The 11277-nt window shown below is 27.9% G+C and overlaps 2 protein-coding genes across 2 annotated transcripts; one reads left to right on the top strand and one right to left on the bottom strand.

The window, feature by feature from the left end:
* Positions 1-4737, bottom strand: LOC107446294 (NADH dehydrogenase (ubiquinone) B18 subunit). The gene is made up of 3 exons (XM_016060902.3): positions 4473-4737; positions 1469-1637; positions 1-164 (listed from the first exon to the last, which is right to left on the bottom strand). Exons 1-3 carry the CDS (start codon positions 4582-4584, stop codon positions 86-88), a joined length of 360 nt encoding a protein of 119 aa, XP_015916388.1. The 5' UTR covers positions 4585-4737; the 3' UTR covers positions 1-85.
* A 167-nt stretch (positions 4738-4904) lies between these two features.
* LOC107446296 (phosphopantothenoylcysteine decarboxylase) lies at positions 4905-8450 on the top strand. The gene is made up of 2 exons (XM_016060905.4): positions 4905-5041; positions 6739-8450. Exon 2 carries the CDS (start codon positions 6753-6755, stop codon positions 7332-7334), a length of 582 nt encoding a protein of 193 aa, XP_015916391.1. The 5' UTR covers positions 4905-5041; positions 6739-6752; the 3' UTR covers positions 7335-8450.
* The last annotated feature ends 2827 nt before the right edge of the window (positions 8451-11277 follow it).

Raw genomic sequence — 11277 nt, 5'->3', positions numbered from 1 at the left:
TTAAATAGTTCAACAACACAATTTAATTTCTAAATAGTAAAAGTTTAATGCTACACAGAAAGTTTTTGTACAAAATAATTTTTATCTAATCTTCAGCTTCTTGTTTAGCAAGCTTCTCTTGTAGTCTTCTTTCACGTTCATATTCTTTCATTCGTAATTCATGGCTAGTAAAAAAACATTATTTTAACTGCAAAATATTATTAAATCTAGAACTATAGATTGAGTCTTATACTTAAGAAGATAAATTTAGTATATTACTCACAGTAATTTAGCATACAGTTAACACAATTTAATTTTTCCAATACTGGAACACAAGAGATAATTAACCACAGTGAAAACTGAAATAAGTCTTAATTTTAAAAATATTTATGTTTATCATTACTTTTGGTTGAACTTTTGAAAATTGAATGCAAAACTAAGTAGAAAATAAACATTCTATGACGATAAGTAATTCCTAAGAAGCTCTTGTTACTCTTTAATTCTCAGTGGCCATTTTAAGATGACTGAAAAAATAAGCTAAGCATATTTTGGGAATTTGTTTTAACAAAACAATGAAATACATAGGATCTTTATTAAGCAATTAATTACAAGAATTTTAAAACTAAATGACAGCTGTGTTGCCTGGCAATCACAAGATGAGCTCTCTTAATGAGGTTGCTATCTTTGAAGATGAGGATTGTCTGAAAATACTTTTTTTTTTTATTAAAAAAAAAAAAAAAAAAACGCTTTTTAAAGAGTGCCTGGCAGATCATGAAAATAGCTCCAAAAGTACATGGAATTAATTAGTATATTGATATTTAAAAGATAGTATTTTTTTCACAAGAAACTTAAATTCCCCCTAAAAAAAATTGTCACAGAATTGCTTACAAAAAACCATGCAATAAAACGAAGCTATTCTACTCATATACAGGGTTATTCATAATTCCCTCCGGGCAGGAACTGGACTATGGTGTATGCCGTGTGACCAAGGGTTCACACATAGAACACCTGTAATATATGTAAGTAAAACTTGAATAGTTTCGGAATAATTTCATATGTTTCTTTTTTTCATATATACGTCTCCTTTTTTTTTTACTATAATGCTTCCCCGGAGGGAATTATGAATAACCCTGTAAGGTATATAATTTTAAATAAACAGTTTAGACTTGATGAATATTTTGAGTGACGACTTAAATGCAGCTTTAAAGAAATGTATTGAGATTTTTCAGGAAATTTTTGACTATTTGAGGTTGAATGAAATGTTTCACAATTTGAGATTTTTTTTCTCCTCAAAACGTTGAGTACATCATTTTGAGGTATGAAGTCTTCGTCCATGTGGTATTTACACTAAGAAAATGTAAAATAAAATAAAGAAGGCGCAGCAACAATGTCTTTTTCTGATTTAAATATTAACAAAGTTTGAAATTTAATAAAGTACAATCTAGGAAGTAATTTTATTCTTAGAAAAGTGTAATATTTATTTACTTACTCTTGAAATTGGCAATTATGATAGTCATGAATCTCATGAGCGCATTTGTAATTCCATGGAAAAACTTTCTGTCTGCATTCCAGATATTTCATATAGTAATCTATGCAGTAATCTCGCAAGTCTGGAGGTATTTGAGCAGATTCCATTTCTTCTACGGTAGTTTTCACAGCTACATAGATTAATATAAAACGAATTAATTTCTACATTGATAATTTTAATGGATAGATATGTTTTTTTTTTAATATTATGTTATTTAAAAAAATACTAACTAGTTTTCAATACATAATTTAATATAACTTATTTAGTGGGGTCCATATTAGTACTTCTGTTTGTGTCAACTATCATCTCCACAGTGCCAAATGGATTTTTGTTTAAAAATGCAATCTATGTGAGGTTGGCTACAAGTTATATACCCCTCGAGTTGGTTCTCTTCTGTGATACTTTTTTTAATTTTTTGCATGAAAGTGCCCGGTTGTCACCAAAATTTGGGGACTTTATTGCTGCTGGTTTAACTATACTAAAATCTTCCCCACATAATAAAATTAGAAACAACAATGTTTATTATTTGTTTCGTACAGAATCTAAAGAAGTATACTTATTGGTTTATACTAACAAAGAAAAGAAAAAAAGAGAGAGAGAAAGGGGAAGAAAAAAAAGGATTTCATAGGTTTTTTTTTAGATTGCCATTTTTCATGAATAAAATAATTTGTTTAATCATTAAACCAATTTAAGAAGGTGCTTAAAAGTAAATTTTACATAAGTATTAGTCTAGATTATTATTTGCAAAATTAAAATTGAATTTCTGGGCTCTATGAAAATAAAAATTAACTAGTGTAACTAAATTTTTTTCAAAGTGTTATGTTTGAAGTTGATAACAAAACAAGGTAAAAGTTTACATTAGTGCCCCTCTTATTTTGGCAATTTTATATATTCTTTGGGAAAACAGGGAAAATTACATAAAAGAGAAATTTCTAATAATAAGAAATTAATGTATACAAATAATAAGTTGATTGAAGATTTCATATAGAGTAAAAACCTCAAATTACAGTGTCCAATCAAAAAGGTATGCTATTCTACACTCTAACAGATAATCATATTGGTTTAAAAATAAATATTTACAAATTTTTGTACATACATAGATTGTTGTATTTGTATATAAGAAATAATAAAATAGTTCAGCACTCCCTCAACAGCAGTTCAGTCAGGAAGTAGAGATGTAACGAATATTTGGCCACTATTCGATATTCAGCCTATTCTGACCGTTTACCGAATATTTGGCCAAACATTCGGCAATGTATTTTTTTGACTAAGTTTTTTTTCTTTCTTGAATTTGAATAGATTAAATAAACAATAATTTAAAATAGTATTTTTTACTATACATTATCAGAAATAGTTTTTACATTTATTAGTTAAGTTCTGAAATTTCCTGTGCTTGCAAATTTATATTCTGTAAGAAAAATGGAAAAGGGAAATTTGAAAAATTGAAATTAGAATACTTTGTATTGAACCACATGTTTTGTACTGCTGAGTTTTGTAATTATATTCAGGCAAGTCAATTTGTTTGTTTTTAAGAATTGAAAAAAAATTTTCTTCTTCTCGTTTTTGCAGTTTTTCTGCTATTATTATAGCATGGCATTTTAACGGTTTATTTCTGATAAGATTATTCTTTTACTGTCATTATCTTCCTGTATGTTAAGACAAAAAAAAAACTGTGTTTTTCAACAAGTTATATTAAAAAAAAATTTCTTACTCTTTTCATTTTTTTATTAATTTTTCCCTTAAGCATTTTTATTTTGGCACAGTATTTTTTAAAAAGCGTTTCTAATGATGTTACTTTCATAACATCACTTTTTTTCTAAAAATACTGCCATATGAAAAAGCCAAATTGAGATTTTTAGCATTAAATTCTTAGTTAAAAAATTATGAACGATTTTTGTTTTGGTTTCTATAGAGCTTTTGCTACATTTTTATTATGATACAGCAATTAAAAGGGTTTCCATTAGGGTTGATATTTCATCTATTCAGGGTATTTTTTTATAATTTATAATATGAAAAACTATAATTGAAAAACTGAGATGTTCAGCTGAAAAATTTTCTTTCGAGAACTAAGATCGATTTTTATATTTTCTGTTATGCTTTTGAATGTTATCTTTTGTGGGCATTTTTATGATAGTGATAGTCATTTTCAAAAGCGTTTTTGATAGACTATGTTCCTTTTAATGCTTTATGGATACTTTTTTTTTGTTGCTAAAAATATTACTTTTAGCATTTTTTTTTTTTTTTTTTTTTAAATAATTTATAATATTTCTATTTTTTTTTACAACTTAATTTTTTTCTATTGTTATAAGTCAGTTTTTTTTATTTATCTTAAATATTTCCAATAAATAAATATTAGAGGTTTTACCCCTTCATCCCATACCAATAATCTAGCTAAGTTTGGGCTAATTGCCAATAATGATTAAACTTATTTATATAAAAACATAATATTTAATGATTTTTAAAAAAAAGATATTTGCTATTCAGCCAAATCACTATCCGTTACATCTCTACCAGATTCAGAAGTTCACCTCCACAATTTCAAGATCAACTGCATGATAATGACTTAATGATTATTTTTGCATTGTTCACAATACTGAAATATTGCCTAATTCTTATGGCTCATTGTAAAAAATTAATGCTACGTATAAGTAAGATATTAGCAGTTAATATCTGAGTAAATAGCATAAATAGTCTCCATTGTGGATTCATAAAAGCTGATTAGTTATATCTTAAGAGCATGTAAAACATATTTTTAAGCTTTCCACATTTTTTGTTGCGAGAGTATATAAATACTAAACAGAATAATATGAATTCGTAGTTTTTGCTCTTTGATGTGTAAGAGATGCCTGCGAACTTAAGGTGACTATACACAAAAATATAAATTTTCTTGAATATGATAAGGATGTTAATAACAAAATAATACTGTACACGCACAAGTAAATTAAAATAATACTTTATCTCTTACTTCTAACTTTCCTTCCATTCGGAAATCCTAACATTGGGTCGAAGTTAGATACAAACGGCTGCTCTGGTTCAGCCAAATCTGGTTGAAACCAGATAGACTGCCTGCTACCCATATTCAGATGAAATGAAAGAATATTATCAAACAATTAAATATAAATTATAGGCAGAAGCCTCAAAGTTACACTCAAATGCAGCCCAGTGATAAAATTGTTTATATTTTGATGATGACCCTTTAGGGATACATAGGTACGCATCCGTCTGCCTATATTCGTCTTTTTAGTGACTTTTTTTTTCTTTACTTAATTAAATAAATCATATTATTTTTTAACATTTTAGTCAAAAGTTGACGCATAATTCAAGCAAGCGTCGTTTTTCATAATTTATTGAAATTTTTTATCAATGTATGCGCTCACATCTATACATTAACAAAATAAAAAAGCTGCAAGCTAATTTAGTAGTTGTGCAACTGATGTGCGTTCAGGCCTTTGTTTTGTTTTTGATAGTTTTTTCCTGGTTTTCGCTAATGGTTCCTTCATTTATTTCTAGTAATTAACGCACTTTTATAATTTGGTCAGTGCTTACTTATTTTTTATACGTTCCTAAACTTGCATTTAATCAAATAACTTTAATTTACAGTACTTCAGAAAATTTATGAAAACTTATAAATTACAATATCCGAATTGATGTTTAATAATATGAAACAAAGTAGATATTTTACACACTTTGTGTGCGGATATTTTCGTATCGTGATCTACCCTGCCAACTACAATCGCCAATGGGCCAAATTGATCTCAAACGGAAAAAATTAAAAAAAAAAAATTTAGAGGTCACACCCTTTGATTTGGTCCCTGTGATTTAAGAAAAGAAGAAAAAAAATTATTAGTTTCTTGCGGCCTGCTACTGAGAAGTTGAGAAGACTTGGCAATAAGTTTGCCACAGATCAAGTCATGGAAATCCCCCCCCCCCCCGAGTTTCTTTTTCTAGCATTGAGACAATTGATTTCACAAATAAAAACAATGAACTCTGATAATAGCCAGAAACTTAGTCGGTGCAACAAACTAAATTATCACTCACTCAGATTTGAAAAAGGCTCATCCTAAGTTAACCTCTTATCATAGGCCCATTTATGAAGCAAGATTTTTAAAAAAATCTTTTGATTTGTAATATTTCTCCTAATCAATTGTTTTACATTGTGTAAAGCAATGGGACTTTGATGTATTATCTTCAGCCAAGTACAGCTATTCAAAGCAATTTCTAAAGCAATTTATAAAATTCTAATTTTATTTGATACTTTTGAAAAGTTGAATTGGTTTACTACAGCTGTTTTAACCCAAATTTTAATCCCTGGAAAGTACTTTAAAATTGTATTTAAGTTTAAGGCTTACTATTAAATTTTTAAAACTAATCTACTATCCTGCCATCATGAGAAATCCACCTGTTAAAGTTTGAAGCGAAAACAAACCCATTTCTAATGAGAAGGCATAGAAAAATTAATATTATTTCAGGTGATCCTACCGAAAAGCAAAACAACTGTCTTCTACTCCAAACTATGTAATACCAGCATGTTAGTTTGGTGTCTATAAGAGTTCTAAATATTCCAGGACATAATATATAAATTTATTTTATAAACACGAGTATTTTCAAACTGAAAAATAGATCCTTAACAATCCATAAATCATAATAGTTCATGAAAATTCATGATCCTTATTAATTCATGGACAACTATTTCCTGCTAACCCTTATGTGTTGTAATATCCTCTATTTACTAAGATTTAAGAAAATTTATTATATCCTTTTTAATTATTAATTTTGTTTCTCTTTACAGTATTTTGAGGACATAAGTATTACTAAATATATTGATGATGCTTATTTTTTTCCTCAATTTGCACTTTACTAAATAGTGCATCATAATAAATTTAACTAAATTTATTATGATGATGAATATAGTTAATACCTATTTTTACTAGATTTTCTAGTAACTAAATTTATTTTGATGATAAATATTTATGATACCTATTGGTTCTTAATTTTCTAAAGAAACTAAACTCATTATGATGATGCTTAATTTTCTAGAAACTAAACTTATCGTGATGATGTCTAATGTTTCTTCACTTTCTAAAATCTGAACTTATTATTCAGTATTGAGAATAGTGTTTAGAATAAACTTTTTGTGAATATTGATGATGCTTATTTTTTCTTCATTTTCTAAAAACTAAGCTTTTTATGATGATCAATATTGATGATGCCTATTTCTTCTTGTTTTCTAGAAGCTAAACATATTATGGAGCCTTGTGAAAAACTTCATGTTCTGATTGGATGTACAGGAAGTGTAGCCAGTATAAAGTTACCTGAACTTTTAAAGAGCCTTTTAAAACAAGCAATTGATGGTAGACATATGGAATTAAAGGTGATAGCCACAAAACATGCTTTCCACTTCATACCCATGAAAGAAATGCCCGAAAATGTCCCAGTTTATTCAGATGATGATGAATGGGCTACCTGGAAAGAAATGTCCGATCCAGTTCTTCATATCCAACTACGGCGTTGGGCTGATGCTCTTATTGTAGCCCCACTAGATGCTAATACTTTGGCTAAAATGGCTAATGGCATATGTGACAATCTTCTCACGTGCACCATCAGAGCTTGGGATCGCCTAAAACCACTGTTTTTCTGTCCTGCCATGAACACATACATGTGGGACCACCCACTTACGGCAAAACATGTCAAAACTTTAAAAGAGTTGGGTTATTTTGAGATACCTTGTGTTGCCAAAAGATTGGCTTGCGGTGATGTTGGTTATGGTGGTATGGCAGAAGTTGGGACAATAGTTAATGAAGTTGTGACTCGAATGTTCAGTTGTTGAAGTTGTTTTTCTGAAGCGAAAATTTATATAGATTTTATACAATGATGTTTTTTTAGTACATTTTGAGATTTTATATGGTTTTTTATAATGTGAATCATGTTATCCTTACTTTGTATTTGCAGCTGTATTATCAGTATGTATTTAACATTTTCAAAGTTTATGATTATGATTTGTGTAAAAATGTGTCTATATTTCTCTAATATAGATAATGTATACAAGTATATTTATTTTAACTCGTGTTTATTCATATATGTTTCTTATTACTATGAAACCTCAGTAAAGGGGACACCTTCAGGACTTAAGATGTTCAATTAGGAGACCCTGTACAAACCCTCAGAACTGAAAATGGTTCATTTAGACGATCAACAAGCTTATTGAGATGCATAAAGTTCTAAAATGTTTTATTTAAATTAACATAATGATTAAAAAAAATTTAGAATGAGAAACAAGGAAAGGCATTAATATTTATTTAAACTTTATAAATTAAAATGAGTAATATGGAAAGAGAATAGCTAAGAGTACAAGCTACTAAGTACTACTAGCTTAATTCATTTACCATATATCCAACAAGATAAAAAGATCTGCTAAAAGTTTATTTTAAATTATTTACCTTGACAATTCTTTGAGACAATTTCTATAATGTTTGGTGTCCATTGGGTTGGAATGTTCACAAGCTGAGGTTTCTCCGTATTTATCATAGTGTTTTTGAAATGTAAACTTATAGGATTGTATTATTCATTTTTGTTTATCTCTTTAGCTGTTCGCTAAATTCTTATTTTATGTTTATTGTACCTGATTTAGTTTTCTGTTGTTCTGTTTCTTTTTAACTTTCACTTTTATTTTTTCATGAGTACTGATAAGAATTGTATGCAAATATCAATTATAAGATTATTATTGGGAAGACATTTTACATGGATTGTTTAGAATATCTTGAAACAAGATATCATTTTTCTAGGTTCAATTTTTAAAATTGTTTCTTTTAAAAACTGCCAACTAAGTGCCATATATAATATTTAATTGTCTATAACTGAATATATGTATCTGTTGTTATGAGAATAAGAATATATATTTATTATAAATAATGTATGAATAAAATAAATAAATATTTTAAAGGTATTTAATATTTTCCCCCATTAAAATAGTACGTTTATTGCTTTCAATTTCTGGGTATGAATTGGTAAGAGCTATCTGTACTCCAAGATAAGCTCATTAGCATTTTAATCTTAAAGATGAATATTTTGAATTGCTATTTTGTATTTATTTAAAATAATGAAAACAATATTTGCATTTCAAAAAATGGAATTTTCATTTTGTTTTTTAAACTTAATATTTTAGTTAGTCTGTTAAACAGTAACCTCTGTAGGAATCTTTCATGCTAGGTGGTATCAATCAAAGAAAATAATAGAATAGAGCAAAGTATGTAAGAAGAAACAATTTCTTGAAAGATGCTTTTATATTGAACCTTTTAATTGTTGACTCCAAGCTCAGTGTCTGATGCAACCAGTTTGCTTTCTTGCACATAAAACTTATTTTGACTCAATAAAAAGATTACACATAGAATTTAAAATAAAAGGGAATTTAATTAAAAAAACGCAATAATTTGAATCCTATATTCTTAAGTTTATTTTTAAAAAATAACTGAAATTAATATTGAGTAATTGTGGGAAGATAGTCTTGTTTGTTCTGTGAAACATTCTAAACATGCTTTAGATGTAATCATCTGGTTCATTATAGGGAGTCATGTTCTATCTAAAATTAAAATATCCAATTTGGTATGGGTGCACTGGAAAAACTCAGAATCGATATTCAAATTTTTTTTGTTTTGTTTCTCTTTTTAGAGTGCATATTTTACCACAGATTTTTTCTTTTTGTTTTTCACCTTTGTAAAATTTGGTTTTCGAAATTGGAGTGTAAGCTATTTTTCGTGGCATAATTCACATTAATTATAAACAAAGGATCAATAGATTTTTTTTTAACTGTGTTGAAACTTGCATTCCAAAAAGAGAAAGAAACCAAAAAGTTTTTGAACATTGATTCAGTGTTCTCTGGGGAAAGGTTGGTCATTTTGATATGAATATCCTAATCATTGAAAACAAAATGATGAAAACTAAAAGTTGTTTAATTTGAAGCCCTTTCTTTTTTTTAAATTGACTTGCTAGATAATTGTAACATTTTTGTCCAACCACTTCTGAGTTTTAACCACAAGTCTTTGATATCTTCCTCTGCATTAATAAATAAGATTATTATGGTTTGACAAGAGCTTTATTTTACAATAAAATCCAAATTTTTTAATGAAAAATTGTATGTCTTATAAAATTTTCTACTTTAATCTTAACAAATGCTTCTTTTTTGAAAATTAATAATAAAAACTGCTCTTCCTTGCATAATAACAAAATGGTCTTTAGGTTCTTATTCATTTAAAAAATATATATATATATATATATATATATTTTGCATTACTTACTGGATCAGTATTGCATTTTGATTTTTAATTCTCTGTCAGTCCCATGTGTTGAAAACTGTAGTTTGAATATCATATTTTTCACTTCCCACTTTTTGTTTTGTTTGATTGAGATAAGTATTCAAAGGAGAAATATTCTTGCTCATTTGAGAAAAGCAAAGAAACATCCATAATTATTATCTCTCACTCACTTTGCACTTTTACTTTACATAGAAGCATAATCTTTTTTATTTAGGGCAATTTAATATGAATAGTTATGAATAATCTATTTTTATTTGATTTTAGGGAATCTGATTCTGCCCAAAATATTAAGAAACATTTTTGGTGCAGTAAGAAGAAACAGAACCTGGAGAATTCATTACAACCAAAATAAAAAGAACCTATTTAGTAAAAATGATTAAGGTTTCTCAAATAAGGTGGCTAGGACATGTATTTCGAAATAGAGATGAAAATCTTGCTAAAAAATAACCTTCCAAACACCAGAGGGCAAAAGAAAAAGAGGAAGATCTAGAACACACTGGTTAGTTAAGAGTAGTGAAATGGTTAAAGGATTTGAGAGTTATTGGGCGGAGAAATATAGCATGGAATAGATCTAGATAGGGTAAACTGACTGAGATGGCCTTGGCTGGTATCTGACCCTTAAGAAGAAGAAGATTTTGCCCTATGGTATAGAGTGTAAAACTTAAAGGCACGAAAATTCAAAGCGGGGGGAGTTATTCCATAAATTTATAGAATAAGGAAAATTATCCCCAATTTTCATAAGATAATTGAAAGATCATAAAATTAAAAATAATTATATCGGTAAGCTTAAAAATATATATATATAATTCTTTTTAGGCAAAAATTATTTTTAATTTTTTTTTCTTTTCTTGCTAATCACCAGAATTTATTTTAAATCACTAGTTTTCTGTTGCACAAATTCTCCCCTTCCCCAAATTTTATGAACTAATACAAATTTTAGTGGAAATTTGAATTTACTTTCTTTGGTTAAGATTTTCATTGCTATGGAACTAATTTCCTATCTTTATGCACAGTTTATTGAATATTTAAGTTCTATTCTATTAAGTTCTATTTTCTTAAAATGACCGGCGGTTAGAAAAATAGCAAAGAAAAACGGAAGGAGATACAGATTTTACGTTCTGCTTAGGAAGCTAAAGTATTTATTCTCACCCCAATTTCAAAATTAAATACTTAGTTCATCAACAGATGGTGCTACTAACTAAGGAAAGCTATAAAGCATTGTTTTCAAAATAGCCACTGTAGCAAAAACGTTTAACAGTTTGAAAAGGTAGTTACCATATGCCAGTATAAATATTTTCACTTTGAATGGTCCGTTATGCTACTGAGTTTCGTTTTATAGCTTTCTCAGGTGGTAACGTCATCGATTTTCAAGATAAGTTATTAAATTTTGAAACTTGGTAAGAACTTAACACAGTTTCAAAGTAGCATATCATGCATTTTTATTTCCCTCCGTTTTTCGTT

Source organism: Parasteatoda tepidariorum, chromosome 9 (genome assembly GCF_043381705.1).
Source record: "Parasteatoda tepidariorum isolate YZ-2023 chromosome 9, CAS_Ptep_4.0, whole genome shotgun sequence".
NCBI classification, from domain to species: domain Eukaryota; kingdom Metazoa; phylum Arthropoda; class Arachnida; order Araneae; family Theridiidae; genus Parasteatoda; species Parasteatoda tepidariorum.
Note: the sequence above shows the minus strand (reverse complement) of the source record. Positions and strands in the feature narration are given on the sequence as shown.

Bases quoted from the DNA above. Each gene is read 5' to 3' on its own strand.
- LOC107446296 (XM_016060905.4), top strand. From the start codon at position 6,753: ATGGAGCCTTGTGAAAAACTTCATGTTCTGATTGGATGTACAGGAAGT.
- LOC107446294 (XM_016060902.3), bottom strand. From the start codon at position 4,584: ATGGGTAGCAGGCAGTCTATCTGGTTTCAACCAGATTTGGCTGAACCA. The intron at 1,638-4,472 runs GTAAGAGATAAA...TAATCTATGTAG, and splicing joins GAATGGAAGGAAAGTTAGAA to CTGTGAAAACTACCGTAGAA. The intron at 165-1,468 runs GTAAGTAAATAA...TTTTTTTACTAG, and splicing joins CATAATTGCCAATTTCAAGA to CCATGAATTACGAATGAAAG.